This window comes from Molothrus aeneus, chromosome 5 (assembly GCF_037042795.1).
Source record: "Molothrus aeneus isolate 106 chromosome 5, BPBGC_Maene_1.0, whole genome shotgun sequence".
Taxonomy (NCBI): domain Eukaryota; kingdom Metazoa; phylum Chordata; class Aves; order Passeriformes; family Icteridae; genus Molothrus; species Molothrus aeneus.
In genome coordinates, this window is record NC_089650.1 from 17,515,157 (window position 1) to 17,534,151 (window position 18,995).

Here is an 18,995-nt window from a genome sequence, read left to right on the forward strand (position 1 = left end):
GCTGCAACACAAAATTACCAAGGCTCAAGGTTTTAGGATATCCCAGCATCAGGGTTATGAAATCCACACTTTGGTAGGTGAATGAGGTTTTTATTTTCATTTTCCATGCAGGCTCTGGGTACCTTGCCAAACAAGTCAAGATAGAGCATGTGACTCATACTACCATCGTGCAACATAATTCTTTAGGCATAATTTGGGCAGGGGGAGAAGGAGGGAAATCACAGACTGTGCTGCTGTGTGGCAGGAAAATAAAGGAACTGTAATCAGATTTAGTCTGTGGAAGCCTGAGATGGAAACTCAAGTGGCAAATTAGGGAGATATATAGCCCTCTTTCATGCCACTTGAATGGCTAAATATGTGGCAGAATTCTCATCAACATCTCCATCCTCACACCTGGCTCTTGAGCAGCATAACATACCCTGAGGCAGCAAGCACACACACATCCCACATCTGTCTGTCCCTCCCAGTCACCAGGTAACTCCTCTCTTAAAACAGCTTGAAGATGAATGTAGTTACACAAAGACCACAGAAATCACGCAGACAGGGAGAGAGAGCCTGCAGGAGAGTTGGCATGGAATGAATGCCCCATCACTACTTCAGTCTTGGGAACTCAACTTCCCCCTTCTGATGAAACGTAACTTTTGAGCCCAGGCTGAACACACTGTAATCTGCCCTACTGCACCTGTCCTGGATATTATTAACCAACATAAATCCTAAAGGAAGCACTGTTCTTTATTTCTAATTTGTCAGAGGTGGATGGATTGGAAGGGTTGTGGGTAATATGGAAATGGCATAGGCAGAGGATCCCTTCTGGGAGCCTGATTATTGAAAAGCGGCTGCTATTTACACAGTTAATGCCATTCACTTCCTGCACCTGCTCAATCATTCATTTCCCAGTGCAAGCCAGCTTTGCCTTGCTGCAAAGTCAGGGAATTTAAGGGAGTTACACCTGCAGGTTTTCTTTTTCTCTACAATGACTGCAGAGTTGAGCTTATAAAACTCCCATTTGTACATTTTCAGTCCTTCATCTTCCTTTTTTGCCAATTATTTTCCCACCCACTTATATGTATATATGCTTTTCCAAGTATTTATGCTTCTGATAATGAATCCAAAGCCCTCTTTTTCTAACTCCTGTTGGACTCGCAGCCCATTCATGTACTCTAAAAAAACCTATTTCATTCTGCAGTTGTCCAAAAACACCCTAAAAACTCAGCTAGCTTCCCCACTTACACTAGTTTTTCTTCATATTCTATGCAATCTTTGAGAGATGCTCCATGTCCTACATCCAGGGACATCCAATTTTTATGATGTCCCTATGAATGTAAATTCTGTGTTATCCCCAGCAAACACACTTTTATAGTTGAATCTACTTTGAATTCTGATTTAACAGAAGACCAAAACAAACCACAAAGAATTATGCAGCTAACCTTTCTTCCCATTCTTGCCCCAGTCTCCTTTCTTGATAATGAATGTCTGCAGAGAGGCTGTAGGCCACCAAGTAGAAAGGAAGCAGGAAGGGAGAGAGCTGTAACCCCATGGTTCTGCCTATTAGTGCTTAAGGACACACCAGCTGTAAGTTATATTAGGGGAGGGGCAGTTGCAGCTCTGAGCACCTGAAAAACCCATCAGCAAATGTTAAGTAACCCATCAGCAAGGGTTAAGTAAGAAAAGTGAAGGCTTCTGGTTTTTGATAGTTTTTTTTTTTCCATTATGAGGAGAAGGACTCCTATATAATGTAAAATCCATGCTGCCACACAGCACATAAAGCCTTTGCAATACTAAACTGTTAGACTTGCTGCCATGCTGGTGGTGAGCTGTCATCCATTGCAGAGGATCCATCTGCTTGTTGTCATACTTACACAGGAACTGAATAAGTTGCCCCCATCTGCCAAAGTTTTGGCTTTCATTACAGAGAGACAACAGCAGGAAGAAGGTCAAGGTCAAGTAAAGCAGATAAACATGATTAACTCAGAGCAGATGATGACTCACCTGTCTTCAGTGGGAACAGCCTGGTACTAATGTGTCTGATTGAACCAGGGCTGGAAGGATAAACCAACTTAAAGGGAATGACAGTGCAAAAATTAAAAAGTAATAAAAAGCTTGAAGTTGAAAGCAAAACAGCTCATGACCTCTTTCTTTTTGTTCCCATCTGAAGAAACAATGGTATGCTCTTAAAATCAGCACCTGTCAAGTCAGACGCTGGAAAGGAATTGAGAGGATTATTTCACAATTTTATTGCACAATTGAAAATTAACCTGTTTTTTTTCCAGTATTTACAAGCCATTTACTTTGCACACACAATCTAAACAGCATTTTCCCCAGTAAAATTGTCACCTAGAAAACTTACACACGGACTGAAGTTTATGTGTAAATTAAGTCAAATTGCCTCAGTCTGGAGGGGGAGGTGCTTGGGAGATGAGGCAGCATAAGGAAAGAAGACATATTTTTCTTTTCTCTTTCCTGAAACATTACTTAAAAATCTTTCCCCAAGCTGGGGAGAGAAACAGAAGAGTTGAAGCAGAAGGACATCCAGTCAGGTAATATATTGGGAAATTCAAGGTGCTGGGTTGGAAAGTCAGAATCTTCAATGTCACAAGCCTTGTTTCATGCATAGCTCACCCTAAAGGTCATGGGACTCCAGTTTTCCCCTGGAGAATGTAGAATCACCTTGGCCATGAGAGAAAAAGAATGAGGTTTGTGTCTTAAGAAGAAACACACGTGGAAAGCCATTGTTGGGGGATTTTACCCCTTTCTCACAGTTTCTTACCTGCACTGTTGGAAATGTGCTGGCTGACACACTGCCACAGACCTGGCACAACCCGACCACCAATGCCAGGGGTAATATTTTACCCACCATTATGAAGCCCACGGTTTTGGGCTGAAAATGAGTGCTTTTCTGCTGTTAGCACAAACTGTCTGTCACAACATGCAGCACAGTCTCTGGAGTCCACAAATCATCCCCCTCCCGTGGCTGATCCACCCACACCTTTTCTGTCACATGGATTGTTGTTCTCAAGTTTGTCAGCTAATATTAAGTATAAGGCCTTGTAGCACTTACTGCTTAGTTTCCAGAGGATTTTGACACCTGCAATCTTAAATGAGTATGTGGCAATTCTAAAACTGATGCTCACTACCAGCACTGTAACCCTTTCTGCTACTCACAGAGCAAGGGGTGATGTGGTGCTGAAGTGAACTGAAATGCCCTCTTCTGAAGTCCTGTTCATTCCATTGACTCTCAAAGGAAACAAAGGGGACTGCGAGGGATGTCAATCACCAGAAAAGGCTGCCCAGGAAGTGTCACCATCCCTGGAAGTATTTAAAAGATGAGTACGTGTAGCACTTAGGTACATGGCTTAGTGGTGGACTTGGCAGTGTTAGGTTAATGGCTGGACTTGATCATAGATTTCTCTTCCAACCTAAATGATTCCATGACCAACTCCCACACCATGGGTCTCAAGACAGTTGCCAAGTTGTATGGGCTGAATCAGGGCCTGAGTGGTTGTAACTGGGCACCTAAGAACTAAGGATTCTGGCATTATGAGATTCATTTGGTATTCAGATCACTTTGGTGCTACCTTTCATCAGGTTTTGGGTACCCTAGGGAGGAGAAGTGGATTAAGTTTTGTTTTTGCATTAATGGCATTTGAAGCCTAAGTATTCTCTCTCTCTCCTCTCCCCTCCCCTCTAATTTTTTTTTGCTCTCTTCTTTTTTAATTTAACATGTTATTCATAGTTTAAGGGAGCCAGTAATGGAGAGGTATCTTTTCTCTGTGTAATAATTATAATCAGATCTCAGCACTGTGGATGTTGTATATACTGTCTTTAAAATGCCTGTCAACACCAGCCTAAGGTAGGATTTAGGGCTGCAGCAGATGGGAACAAGGAGAAAAAGTGGAAAACGCAAGAATGGGCTGGCTGCAGAAGGATCCTGAAATGGAACCCTACAGAAATAGGGAAATTTGTAAATACTGGAAACCTGTGCTGAAATTCCTGGCTTGAATAGATTACTAACCCTCATAGTGCTGCTGATTCCAGCCACACAGGACTATTTACAATTATGCTCTTTCTCTCAAAACAGTATTTTCCTGGAAGGTCTATGGATGTAGTAGACAGAAAACTTTGAACAAAATGAGTATGTTAAAAATAAACCAAAACATAGTGAACCCGTTTTTACAGCTTTAAAATGATAAATTTTTTATCAGGTGTAGCTTGAAGATTAAGATTGAAAAAAAAAACAAACCCTGCAGAATAAATTTGTGTGGAGGCTTAGGTGCCATGTGAGAAACACTGCTCAGTACTGAAATCATGCAGTGGTCTGGTATGAGCCAGCAGACTTTCATACTTATTGGAAGAGACACAGCTAAGGTAGAAGTAAAACCTGTGATAGCACAAACTAATAAAAAAATCCCCCAGGCTACAGGAAAGACTTTCCCTGCACTAACATGGAGGACAACTCAATGGCCCCTCAGTTCTATTCTTCTCCACAGACAATGCTGTAATGTTTTCAAGTCTGACAGATGCAGAAGAAAGCTGCAACATATTAAAATAAATAGAATAGAATCACAGAATGTTCTGAGTTGGAAAAGATCCACATGGATCACCAGGTCCAACTCATGGCACTGGACAGGATCATCCCCAAGAGTCACACCTTGTGCCTGAGAATATGGTCCAAATGCTTTTTGATCTTTGTCAGGCACAGTGCTGTGACGACTTCCCTGGGGAGCCTGTTCCAGTGCCCAAACACCCCCTGGGTGAAGAACTTTTCCTGATATCAAACCTGAACCTCCCCTGACACAAGTTCAGGCCATTCCCTCAGGTTCTGTCACTGGTCACCAGAGAGACGAGATCAGTGTCTGCCCCTCCTCTTTCCTGCATGAGGAAGTTTTAATTGCAGTGAGGTCTCCCCCCAAGTTCCTTCTTTTCCAGGTTGAAAAAGCCAAATTATCTCAGACACCTCCTATGGCTTCCCCTCTAAACCCTTCAGCATCTTTCTGGATCTTTATTATACTGTGGCCCCCAAACCTGCCCCCAGCCCTGGAGGTGAGGCTGCCCCAGTGCAGATCAGAGCAGGACAATCCCTCCCTTGCCTGGCTGGCTGTGCTGTGCCTGAAACCCTCCAGGACAGGGTTGGCCCTCCTGGCTGCCAGGGCACTGCTGGCTCGTGTTCAACTTTGAATATAAATATCTAAATTGAATAACATAAATAAAAATATTTTGCAAACTTTTAATTTCACTTATGAAAATAGAAATGAAAGCACTAAAATTCAGAAAATATTTGTGTCTTGGGTGATGTGATTCAGAGTTGTTTTTTAGTGCATGTATTTTTTTTGCTCTATGAAGTGTAAAGAGAAAGATGATGATAGTGCCTGTATTCTCTGCATTTGTGACAGAAGCTGGAAGGTTAACTTGGTGGATATTTTATATTGATGACTCTCTGTGAATGTTAATCCTTGTGGGTCCTTACAGTACTCAATAGCTTTTTTATTTTTTTTAATTGCCTTTGCTGTTTTTTGAAGAAGCCTTAACAGTGAAAAATACAAGATGTAAACTCTCTGTGAGCCGTTTGAACCTGTATAGAAATATTCATTGATGTTATGGATGGAAAACATAATTTTTCTTATCTGTCTATTCTCTTGTCAACACAGCAGAAGCTTACTGCCTGGCCTGAACACTGAGTCTCAGGTGAGCTGGATTAATTGGTGCTAATATAATTAATAAACACTGAGCAAGGTGTCAAGGGAAAATACACACATCTCTTGTTCTCATTCTGGACCAGCAAACTGCTGAGTCCCATCTTTTCCTCACCCCAAGGGGCCTCTGTCACTCACAGCAAGTGTACATGAAAAATGCAGAAGAGCTCGGTGAAATCTATCATCAAAATAAGAGATTTCATACTGAACTCACTATTGCCATCTACAAACAGTCCCAGGTGGTGGTGCCCCTTCCTTCCTGCTGCTGTTGTTGAGGTCTGACTGGATGAAGAGTTCATGGATCAATCTGCATTGGACAGCTCTTCCTTCCCTTATAGCATCACTGGAGAGCACTGCTGGAACAAGAGTTCCACAGGCAGATCAAAAGAAGAAATTCTGTGAACCTCACTAACTCTAGCTTTGCCCCAACCATTGACCTCAGTGCTGACAATTTAAGAATGGCTGGATAGTCGAGACTCCTACTGTTATCAAGCTTCTATTATCTTTTTTCTTTTTCTCCTTTTTCTTAAGGGCACCAAAGGATCAGTATGGAAACTCAAAGAATTGAAACAAATTAAATATCTTTGAGCTGTGAATGGTTTACTGTCAGTGCTTTCAATAATTTTACAATCCACAGAATTTACTGCAGGTGGGATGCATTGGCCAGTGTTTGGTAAGAAATGCCACAAATCCAGAATGGGGTAAGTCCAGCCCACACATCCTATGAACAAATCTTCTGAGGTACTTCAGAATGCTTATGTCTTCCTCATTCCTCTGAAAATCTGGCTACTTAAAACAAACCCATCATATCCCCACCTGCAATTATTTACTTCATATTTCTTTGCTTACCTGACAGACTGCTCATAGTCCTTAGAGTGGTCCCAGTGATGGAGCAGATATGCTTGGACAGAGCTGGGATTCATCACTCTTGCAAGTTCAGCTGTTAGCATTTGTAGCCTGGGGGTGAGTGCTACAAGGCCTCTGAATGTGTGATTTCCATCAGCTTCAGAGGATCCCCTTCACATGAGAAAAGCCCGCAGAACAGAACTGCAGGTATTCTGCTCTGAAAGCCTGAGAGCATGGGGGATAATTGATTTTCCTAAATCAGTTTATACCTATCCTTTGGGGAAAGAAAAAAAGCCTGTCTGCTCAAAATCAGAACTGCTATCACATTATGAAAACCTCAGTGAAAGAAGAAGTAAAAAGAAGTATCATACACCCAGCTGCTTCATTCACCCAAATATTATGCATTCTCTGCAAAGAAAGGAAGAGAACTCCCTCAAAAAAACCTGAATGAAGAATTGTGCACAGACTACATCCTACTATATCTATGTGAGGGGACAGATACAAGTTTTATGAGCAAATCACCAACACCACTACCAACTTGAAATTTCAGATCTTCTAACTTTCATGTGATTGAATTTGCAACCTTATCACAAGACTTGTGATGTAATTGTTAAAGCTGAAAATTCACACTTCCACTGAGTCTCAATTATGTTGCCATAATACTCAGAAATAGGCTAAGCTTGACTTGAATTACCTGGCCTAATATGTTTGGGGACCTCTTCTTGAACATACCTGGTAAGGGTGTCTAAATCCCTGGTCAGAGCTGTTTCTTTGGGAATGAAATTTTGTGTCTTGTGGCAGTGGACCATGGAGCTCTCAAATGCAGCCTTTCCTACCTGTGCAGTGACTTCCACAAATTCATGCTGCAGAGATTTAAGACATTTTACCTCTACAGAAATAGTAATGTGCTAGAAGTCAGCAAGCTGCTCTTACCATATGAGGAGAAGCCACACACAATGACTGACCAGATACTAAACTCTAAGCCTGAGTTCAGATTGTTTGCATCCTGACACTTTCAGTGACCTAACACTTCCACTGGAGTAACCACTAACATGTCTGAACAAATATGTTCATATGAATGACCACATAAATAAATATTTGGCTGGTTTTCTAATTCCCAGATTATTTTTTTTAACTCAACATCTTAATTCTTCTCTGTAAACAAACCCCAAATCCCAAGTAAGGGTAAGAAGAAAACGTTCCAGCCAACTGACACATACACAGCTCCTTTTGAAATTCTCAAGGACTTTATGTTCTGTTTTGGGAGTGTATAACTACTCATAAAACCAAACTCTTATAAAAGCAAAATTTTTCTAAATCCAGGTTTGTAAGCATTTTCTGAGCAATTATTTGCTGTGCACAGCCAGCGGCTTTTCCAAGCAATTTCATATCGTGAAACAATATACAATCTTCAAATAATCCACAATACACCTAAGTGTTTGGATGTAAACACATCATCTAAATATACATTATTAATTACTACTGTAAAAATTACTTCATTGAGCTATCAATGCTTCTACATTTTCAGTGCTGCAGTGGAAATACCTGACTATTGGCTGGCATTTTCTACTAGCGACTTATTTGTTCTAGTTTCACCTAGTGGAGTTGCAAAAACTTAGCTGCTTTTTTTTTCCCTAATATTGAAATATGTTTTGAGCTAACAATGATGCATTCTCTTTCTAGCACTCCCACCACTGAAAGTGTTAGACCTGGTTGAAGTTCATAAATAATGACACTCACCCCACTTGCTGTGTTCTGCTGCTGCTGCCCTGAAACCTGAGGAACACCCATACAGTATCTGGCAGAGCAGGAAGGAATGTCCTGAGCAATGCCTAAGAGTAATATCTCTGCTGATTTGCCAGGACTCCCAGTGCTTCTGGCCATTAATCTTTCTCAGCTGAAAACAGATGGGGCTATTAGGCAGGCTGGAGTAATGGGGGAAACTGGCAAGACAGAGAAGGAAATGCATTATCTTCTGGGTAGAGCTGCACATAAAAATGAGAACATTAAAAATGTATTTTTCATATTTAATTGGACGATGTATGATTATACCTACCAGAAAATGATGTGCAATGTGCTTTGTGCAGGGCATTTATAAAACTGTTCAGCTGTGCTAGGCCCTTATTTTCCCCTGTGGAGAGAAACAGCAGCTACAGTTTTGATGAGGTTTTTGTGCTTTTCCCTCTAACACAGGGCTTACTCTGCTGCAACAGCTACTGCAAATAACACTACAAAGTGCCTCTGCTTGTTGCAGTAAAAGAAAAATGCAGCTTACAATTTACCAACAAACCACATGAAGCCAACCAGGTAAAAAATCAGTACTTTAGGAGTAATGGGAGCATATGTCAGATTCAGTCTAACTAAGGCGATGGAACTGCAGGTACAGCTGCTGATTCCTTTATGCCATGGCATCCAGGATAATGATTACAAACAGAAAAATAAAATAGCAAATTATGAAGTGGGACCAGATTGTTTACACAGGAAAACTAGCAAGGCTGGAAGGAATTACTACAGGTAGGACTTGGGAAAAAACCTGAGAGATACTAAGAACTATCCCAGATAAACAGAGACATTTTCTGTGTAGGCAAATGGTAGATGATCCTTTGAGAGAAAGTGGTATGATGGAAACTACAGCCAAACTTTTGAAGATGTGTGTATTTATCTCTATACATAGATATATCTACTGTGACAACAGAGAAAAATCATGGAAACATATCAGAAGGGTATGATAAGGTATCAATTAAGTGTTTCATCCAAAACTTGGGCTTGCAGAGCCTGTTACATCACAGGAAGAAGCATGAAAACAAAAATAGGAGGACTAGATGCCAGGCAGGAGGTTATTATTTGGAATAATAATTATGTCTGATAGTGGTGGGATGTCAAAAGGTGCTAGAAAATACACAGTTCTGGCTTTGGGACTTGATAGTTTGCAATGACTCCTGAATGTCAATGTTTGTAGTGGAGAGGGAAAAGGGAGATACAGAGCCCAATTTCTGTAATACTTTATTTCTGATACCCTAATTAGGAAATTAGAAAAATTTCACATTTAGGAAGGTGAAAGAGGAAAATACCCTCAAAACCTAGTAGGATGACATTCAAGGTAAATTTAAAAACAAAACCATAATTTTCTTTTTAAAGAAGCAATGGCTCTAAAAAAACGGACTAGAAAAGCTGAAATCCTCAGATTAAAATAGAAAGGGCTCTGATAAGACAGCCATGGAGTATGGTACCCCTTGGATGAATGGAAGACAATGACAAGGAAATGTTGATATGACTAAATGGGAAATTTTAGAAGTTATTCAGGCCAAATAGGAAACTTTCAGAGAATGGAAATAAAACTGTGTAAAGCTGAAAGGAAGGTATGTAACAGTTAAGATGGAGTTTGAGAAAGCTAAGAGGGAATCTGAAGAGCAAACAGTAGGAAGTTAAAACAGAAAATGAACATTTGCCCAGTACACCAAAAGCAGAAAGTGAAGATAATGGGCAGGCCACCCCAAATAAGTACAAGAAACAATTAAAGACAATAAAGACATTGCCAAGAATCTAAATGATTTATTTGCATCAGTCTTCACTGAGAGGGTGCTGGAGTGGTATCTAAACGAGAGACTCACACTTTCCAAATATCAAAGATAAGGAGAGGTCATAGATTGACGACTCAAGAGAGAAGTTGCTGGAACAAATCAATAAATCAAAGGCATTATGTTACCAGGTTTATCTGCTACTTCTGGAAGATTTCAGGAGAAAACTGAGAATTAAGTAACAAAGTTCCTAGCAAATACTTACTACACCAGAGGACTGGAAGACAGCCAGTGTTATAACGGAGTTGGGAATTCTTTTTGTTGTCTGTGGTGGATTTTTTCATGGTGTTGGAGGAGCCCTGGCAGTTACAGACAGATATGTAATCCTAACTTGCCATTAGGTAGATTGTTTGAAATGTGCTAAAAACCCCCAAGACCCACACCTCTCTAATTATGAAGCACAGAAACAAATATGACATGACAGATACAAGTCAGTACAGTGTCTATAAGGACAAAAAAGGGACTCTTTGTACCTACTACCAATCTCTGAGCTGGTTACACCAGCCAGCACACCTAAGCCTACCCAGGAGGTCCCAAGACTCAACCTATAGGCAAGTAGCAAATCATTACCTCCCTGCTCCCCCATCCTTCACCACTGAGAAGAGAATAATGAGAAGAATGCTTATAATGGAACAGCCAAATAATGGTTATGCTGCTGTAGGGCAATCCAGCCTACCCTTGGGCAACGTTGTTAAGCCAAGGAGAAATGTACATCTGGAATGCATATGGAACATAATGGTGGCCACACTGAAGCTCTGACTGGAGATTTCATGCAGGTATAATGAATGGTAGCCTCTCTTAGATCAGCTTTTGGGATCTTTCAAACACTGGCTAATCAACAGTCCCTGTGCTCCAGGGTTCTTCTCATTCTCAATCAGTACAATGACCTCTGCATTTAATGGTAATACAGGACTTGGGGAGTTAAGACTTTGATGTTTTTAAAAGAACGTATCTTGGCCAGAACTGAGCACTAATATCACTTCTTCCCAGCTCTCTCCAGCTTTTTATGTAAATCTTTACATAAAGCCATTAAGAACAGAGAAAAAAGCTCTTTGGAAAATTATGCAGTGATATATTCTTATGCAGCCAACACTCCCAGGGGAAAAAGTGAAAACTACACACAGCCTCCCGCCCCTTTTTATTTCTTGTCAAAGACATTGCCTTTTTTGGCTTTTCTTATATATACACAGAATGATGAACTGATATTTGTAGTTTAAATGTCTGGTTTAACTGCATGGTTTCCACCGTATCAGAAATCTCTCACAAAATGTCAGGTTAGAAATAAAACCAAGCTCTAGAGGGATGAGGTGGGGAGGAAAGTAGAAGGTCCAGTGGCTGAAAAACAAAATGGAAAAACGTGAGCAGAACGCAATATGGATCCATTTCCCAGCTCAGGCAGTGGTATTGGTACATGTGGTTGTTTGGGGTTTGGGGCAGGGAGACAGACACATTTCTCACTGAGTTGTTTCTGCTTTCTCTATTAACATTGCAACAGAAATTACAAATAGCCCTGAAAGGGGTAGTGCACCTCATCTTTTCCTCCCATGTAAACACAACATTAATACTGAAGATAAAGAAAATGGCAAAAAGTCCAGTGTCTTGTTTTCTGCATTTTGCTTGTTAGGTTCCTGTTCGCCCTCCAGCAAATTCCTGTGTGTACCGATGTTGTGAACTTGACCAGTCCACGTTCAAGCAAACACTCACTCAGATTCCCAACACATTCTTTTCTCCCCGTCCAATGGGGAGTTTATTCCTAACAGTTCTGCTCCTTTTAATTATAAACTCCTTTAACGAAGTAGTTCTGAGACCTTGCAGCAGGCAGCAGGAGAGCACCAAGGCTACTAGTTGCCTTTTACTCGTTTATATTCACTGTTCAGCAAAGAAGTCCACTTAAAGCCTAAGGCCCAGAGCCTTCACGGATGGGCAGCACTGAAATGAACCTACAAATCAGTATTCCCCTGGTACAATGTGCCTTATAGGTAAAATCCAATTCCTGCCTAAAAGAGATAAAGGGTTAGAGCTAGGCCCTTTATCTTATGAGACACATGTGAACAAGTTGCTCTGATGAAAACAGACTTTAAAGTGACAAGTTCTGTTCACTTTCTGGCAGAGCTACTGATCTTCTTTACTGGACCACCAAAACAGAAGATGGCAAAGAAACACAAGGGAGATATTTCCTTGGCAAGGAAAGGAGCAGCATTTAGGACTGGGGCCAAGGCAGGGTGGGATATAGGGGATTTTCCTGATAAAACAATTAATTTGAGAAAAAAAAGACCAACCGATATCATGTATACAACTGAACCAGTAACACACCTTCTCAGGAGTGCAGTTTTGTATAAGTGTCCCCTGTGTTTTCAAGGCTAATTCAGACCTTTGGCTCATCCTGCATTAACAAGGTCATCCATTGTTAACAGGGCCCCTGTGAAAGTTCACAGGTGAAAGTTCCCTTTTAAAGTAGTGCAGATTTGAAATTCACAGGACAGCGACCCGAAGATCTTCCTTTACAGATAAAAAGCATGTCAAATTATTAAATAGCAACATAAAATCCTATATTCTGAAGGTCTGTCTGTGCTCTGCAGTCAAGAGAGCGGAGTGCAATCCCAGCCCCTGCCCAGTCCCACCTCGGGTGGCTCGGAGGGTGCCCGGCCGGCCCTGCTCACGGGCACCTCACAAACGCTGAAGCCGACAGAGCCGGGGCAGTCGGGGAAGGGATGAACGAGCATCATCCGAAGATATGTCACTTCAAATTTCTACTGTTAGAACTGCCAAGTATGATATAAAAACAGAAAGTATTTCTCAGTTTGGAGTTCGAAGGCCAGGCCCCAAACGCTGAGCGGCTCTTGCCTCAGTGTCCCTGTTGGCCAGGCAGGGGCTCCACGCTGCTAACTGTTGTTCTCTGCCGTCAGGTATTTGAGGGCCGCGAAGCCGTAGTGGCGCGACATGTCCTGCTGAAACTCCTCCTTGAGCGTCTTGAGACAGATGCGGTATTGCTTGTTGGAGCGGAACTTGGTGATGTCGAAGCTGGGTGCGTGCGGCATGTGGATCATGTAGGCGTTGGGCAGCACCGTGAACTCGTATTCCTGCGGGACAAAGACACGGCTGTGAGGGGGATCCCAGCCTCCCACAAGGCTCCTCCTCAGCCAAACATGCTCCAGCACCGAATGGCGCGGTTTGTGTCTCAGGAACAACAAACCCGTCAGGGATCTCAAACAAGCTGCCTTTGTTTTTTCAAGTAGCTTTTTCTTGGTTTTTTGAAAGATCTACCTAATCTTTTTGTAAAATCATAGAATTTTTGGGGTTGGAAGGCACCTTTAAAGACAATCTAGACCAACCTCCCTGCAATGAGCAGGGACATCTTCAACTAGATCAGGTTGCCAGAGCCCCATCCAACCTGTCCTTGCATATTTCCAGCGAGGCAGGGTCCATATCCCCTCTGGATAATCTCCTCCAGTGTTTTCCACCCTCATGGTAAAAAAACCCCAGCTATTTTAAAACATTTTACCCCATATAAGCCAAATAATGGGGAAATAGTACAAAAGGCACACCTGAGGCCATGTCTGCCACACAGATTTTTCAGCAGTGTGATTGCAACAACACAGCTGTGAGTACACAGCATGAGTCTTAAGTGTCCATGCAAAAACATGGCTTTGCCCCTAAAATTTATTTTGCTTGGGATAATGGAATAAGCTACATTTACAAAGGCAAAATTGCATGACATATGTTGCTTTGCCTATATGCTAAGATACTTACGGAGACAAAACTGCCCAAAATTATTTATAAACCTGAAATAAGGGGAGAATATGGTGTCATTTTTAGGCAATGTGTGAAAATGAACCTGCTAATTCCATATGCTTTGAGACATTTTTACTCAAATTTTCTTCCTCACAAAGTTTGAAATACTGTGCTAACTCTCCTTCTCCTGTAAAACTACTTCACTTATTCTCTTTATATCTGACCAAGTTCTTGACAATTCTTGTTGTTAAAAAAATGATGGTTGATTTAAGTCTCCATTATGCCTGTAGGATTCTTTCAATTTTTACAGGTAAATATATAAGGATTAGAGCAAAGCTCAAAAAAGCCTGATTCTTAGACAAGCTGAAAGTTCACTAGTGTAGGATATGCAACAAGCAGGTATCTTCTGCAAGGAACTGGGTAAGAGATATGAACCTCATTATTCTGTAGCCAAATGAAGTACCCTAATCACTTTTTTCATATGGAATTTCAAGAAGTCAGACTTGTATTGGATGCAAATGATAAAGAAACTTTGAAGCCTCCACAGGCAAATTTCCTATTTTCTCACACAGTTTCTATCTGCAGCTGTTGCTGGATGGACTCCTTAACCAATTAACAAAAGAAACTGGCCAGGGAAGGAACAGCCACAGAGCATGCTGCCTTTACAGGAAGTGGTGCAAAACTCCCCCTGGTTTGTAATTCCCAGTCACTTGTAGATTTAGGAGTCTGTAGAGAGTCAAAGAATATCTGCTGCAGAAAGGCAGAGTACTCCAAAATATTTTAGTAGAGATTTGTGGGGAAAAAAACCACACGTCTGCTGATAAACCTTAGTGTTTCACCTGTATGTGCAGCTTAAGTGCAGATGCAGCTCCTGTTTCCCTATAAGAATGCCTGCTCCCTGACAGACAGTGCTAAAGTGGTAAATCTTTGTGCCAATTTACAATGTTGTCATATACAGGAATGGGGTGCTCTGAGCTTCTGTTTGGGGTGAAAAATGTATAGCAAGAGCAAAATAAGCTGATGCTCACATGCAGAATTTATGCACCTGGAAGATGCTTAGGACTAATGGGGAACCAAATGTGAAACCAAAGGCTGGCACCATGGAGCGAGGAGAGCTGATAAACTACAAACTACAGAAAATTACTCTAAAGAACCTTAAAACTATGGGCTGGAGCTGCAGAGGAAGATGCATTCCCCTCATACAACCTTTTCTTTGTTCTCTGTTTGCATCTCAAGTCTGTAATACTGCAGGTCAGGGACTGTCTACACTCTGCAGTGCTAACTGTTCAGCACAGCAGCGTTCTCATCCCTCTGAATGGCCTTCAGACACATAAAGCCTTTCAAAAAACTGTGAGTCTACTGCTAATAATCCCCTTTGAAATATGCTGGGCTAGGGTCCTGGAAAATGGGACACTTACAGTCTAGCACAGTCACTGGAAAGGTAGGGAAAGGTTTCCTAATGACCTCTCCCTACTACATGGAAGCCTCTGTTGAGAAGGCAATGCACTAGCAGGAACCTCTGTCCCTAGCTCCTAGATTACAAATTCTTTAGATGGCGACTAGCATTATCTGTGCATTTGTACAGCATCCAGCTCAGTGGACACCTGCATGCTCCCAGAATAACAATGATGATTATCTCCATGCCATGTCCTGCTCTGAGGGATGGCAGTGGCACAGGCTCTTGGAAAGGGATCTGGAACAGACCTCTTGACAGACACTGCGGTCATGAGGAGCAGCAAAATAACTGAGAAGCTCCTCTGCCTGCTGGTAATGAAGCCAGCCTAGCAGCTGGCAGCAACCTGATCTGTGCACACCCCAAAGCAGAGGAATGCCACAGGGGAAGTAGCTGTGCCATCCCATGTCTCCTCTAGGCTCATTTGTGGGAGAACCTGCCAATATCCAAATTGCTACAGAGGAAAAAGAAGCTTCTTTTAAATGTGATACTGTGCTCAAGGCTGGAAGAGTGAGAAGAACAATTTCCCAGAGTTAATTCCAACCCAATGGTCATTTAAAATAATTGCACTATGATCAACTTTGAAAACTGTTTCCATTTCCCATGTGTTAATCTCTGTGCTGAGCAGACACCTTTGAACAGAAGAGTTAAATCCTGAATGCTACATAAGAGCTGCCACTGGGAACATAAGACTTGTTACCCATATTAACAAATAATAAACCATTACCCTGGCACTCTCCACAACTGATGGTTAATTAATTAGTGCTTGGAAAGTGCACTAGAAAATTACAGTGCTATAGCAAAGTAATATTAACATTAATATAAGGGAAAATGTTTTTTTCTAGTCTGTAATAATTTTTTGTCATGTAAGTAGGTACAAATTTGTTGGGAATGACCTTGGCAAACAGAGGGCAAGTGGCTGGCAGCCCAAGGTGACCATGTGGTTTTGTAAGCAGTAGAAAATATCCTTCCCACACATGCCTGCACACAAATACACTGTAGCCCACACCCCAGAGACACAATCTCCCACTAACTTGCTCCAAACCTTGAGCTGCTCTACTTCACATAAACTGGTAAGACTTGAGCAAAGAAGGATCTGCTCTATTCCAGATTGATAGCAGAAGCTATCACAAGAGGATAAAGATCACCAAAACCTATTTTTTTGGTTAGCATGAAATGCTACTAGTTCAAACACTGGGATTGAAACCAAACTGAAAAAAACTACAACAAACCCAAACTAAAAAGAAATGCCATGACCCAGACCTTACTGATGAGCACAGTGGGTAACTCCTCATCCAAGAACAGCAGGGTGATGCAAATCCTGCCATTTCAGTGAGCAGCAGCACTGGGCTCCCATGGAGCCATAGTCACTGCCAGCCTCTAAGATTTAGATTGGCAGCAGGGACCTTGGCAACTCTGAGAGCTCTGGTGCCAGTCTGGGACTCCTGAGCTTTCTCTGCATCCTTATTATTATAAATTCTGCCCAGCAGCTTCATCCCAAGTCACAGATCCAAGAAGCAGGTAGCCCAAGGCTCAAGTACCTGGATCCTTTATAGTCAGCACCATGGCCCCAGACTTTGGAAATGTAAAGACCATCTTTGCAGAAATGTGCTGTAAATTCCAGCCAGAAATTAAAGATGCTTGCCTTGAATTCAACTGAAGATTAGTTTTTGAATTGTAAATTAGTATTTGGGACTCACAAACCTCAATTTAAAGGAAAAAACCCAGCTAGGTCTACATGTTCCTTAATAAGTGATGGGATTGGCAACAACTGCTTCAATGCTTTGGTCAGGATGAAAGCACTACAGGGGTTGTGCCTCTGCAAAACAATTAATTTCTTAAAACTGACAAATAAATGAACTCAGACTCAGCTCTTCATTTAATACTTGACAAGCATCAAACAGAGTGTTCCCAACTCAAGAAGTGCTCATTAAGGAGCTCAGTAAGGCCAGATGAGCACTTTGGTGATGCAAAGCGTGACGCCTTCCTACAGGACACAGCCTTGGTTGGAACAACCCTGCTGCAGAGCCCTGGGTGAGATACTCGTGTGCCATCTTCTCACCTGTGCATCCAGTTCCATGATGTGAGCTACTTTGTTCCAGCCAAATCCCACAAAGCGCCTGTCATACTCCGGGCAGTCCTTCCTGACAACAACGTATGGCTCAAAGTCTGCTTCCCACTCCACGCGGTAGGGAGTGGTGGCCGTTCGCCACTTGGCAAAATTTGTTGGCGCGTGCCCTTTCGTCCAGACATGGTACCTGAAACAGACATAAACGGCAGGGATGTGGGGAGGCAATTAGATAGAAAGCATCTTGGCGAGGAAACGAAATATTACCTGTTAGATGAAATGCTCAAAAATAAGGACATTAGCTTACAGTTCACATCATCATTTTCAGGACGTGTCGGAGGCAATTTCTAGGACTATTTCCAGCACGCCTCCCAGAGCTCAATGCTTAAACACATCTAGTTGGTGAAGGATAGTGTGAAAACAGTACCTCATGCTAATGTGAGAAACCATTACACAGTACCCTGTCAGTTCATCTGCACTACAAGGGCTGTGTCTTATTCCTAGCAACCAAGCAGCTGCATCAGTCGATGCTCTAAAATCGGTGTGGAAATCTGCAGCTCAGATAAAGTCCCTAAAATTAGCCATTTCCCCACCATGGTGATATTCACGATCTGTTTTATAGGCAATTTTATAATTTGCATGAGAGACACCTGCAGCTCTGGATAGATGTCCTATGTTATTAATTATGGTTATTACTATGGCAGGAACCAAGCTGCATAATTACATTAATAAGTAAAATATTACATAAAGGCTTTCTGCTCTAAGTTCTACATTGTGGGGAGTACTCCTGTGATCTTCAGTATGGTAATCAATTTGATTTACAGAAAAAGATCCTTTTGTATTTTGCTAATCTACTTTAGGTCACAGCAGGTCTCTTCCTAGCACAGCTTGAATGCACCCCATTAGTGCCAGGGTCAATGACTCTCTCGCCCACTTATTCTAACACTTTCCAAAAATCAATGAGACAAGCTCTTTCTTCAGTTTCACAGATTAATTAATGAAACAAAGGAATAGCAGGTATCTGTATTACAGCTCTGAGACAGATAGGCAACAGAAGGGACAAAACAAATATCCTGCCAATTTGTAAATTAAGGTACATTGAATTCACAGGGATGACTCACATGCTAAAAGTGAAGGGATTTGAGCATTAAATATTGCAAAATTACAGCATGATGTAATGCTTAAATCCCAGAAATTCTCATAACATTGTAAGCCATTGCTAAAAACAGGAATATAAAATCACAGCCTAGGAGTTTTCATTTGGACATATTTGTATGGCTTTTAACAGGAGAATCAGAGGTGTTCATCTTTACTGACTCTCTCTTTAGGGAAGTGCAGGAAGACTGAATTATTACCATGGCATTGGGGTCACAAGTAATGTATGGTCCTTTGTATGCTGCATTTCTAAACTGTAAATAGGTTTTACCACTTTCAGATATCTCACTTAGGGACCAGGAGAAACAAAACCCTTTTGTATTAAAAAACAGTGAAATAATGACAGTGACAGTGAAATAATTCTCCAGAGATTATTAGTAAGCAGTGCCAGATTCACAAAGATGCTTATAACCCTTAATGCCCTTTGGAATCATTGCCAAAAAGCCTATCCCTTTTCTTGTCCTCTTTTGGTG

The 18,995-nt window shown here is 41.6% G+C and overlaps 1 protein-coding gene across 2 annotated transcripts in view; it reads right to left on the reverse strand.

Annotated features, from left to right (window-relative positions):
• Positions 1-10,064: 10,064 nt before the first annotated feature.
• Positions 10,065-18,995, reverse strand: part of LARGE1 (LARGE xylosyl- and glucuronyltransferase 1) — a 272,061-nt gene continuing 263,130 nt past the window's right edge. For both annotated transcript variants that reach the window (XM_066551016.1, XM_066551015.1), the window contains 2 exons: positions 17,362-17,557; positions 10,065-13,194 (listed from right to left, as the gene is read on the reverse strand). In XM_066551016.1, coding sequence (XP_066407113.1) covers positions 12,997-13,194; positions 17,362-17,557 — 394 coding nt within the window. In that variant the 3' untranslated portion in view covers positions 10,065-12,996. The remainder of the gene's footprint in view (positions 13,195-17,361; positions 17,558-18,995) is intronic.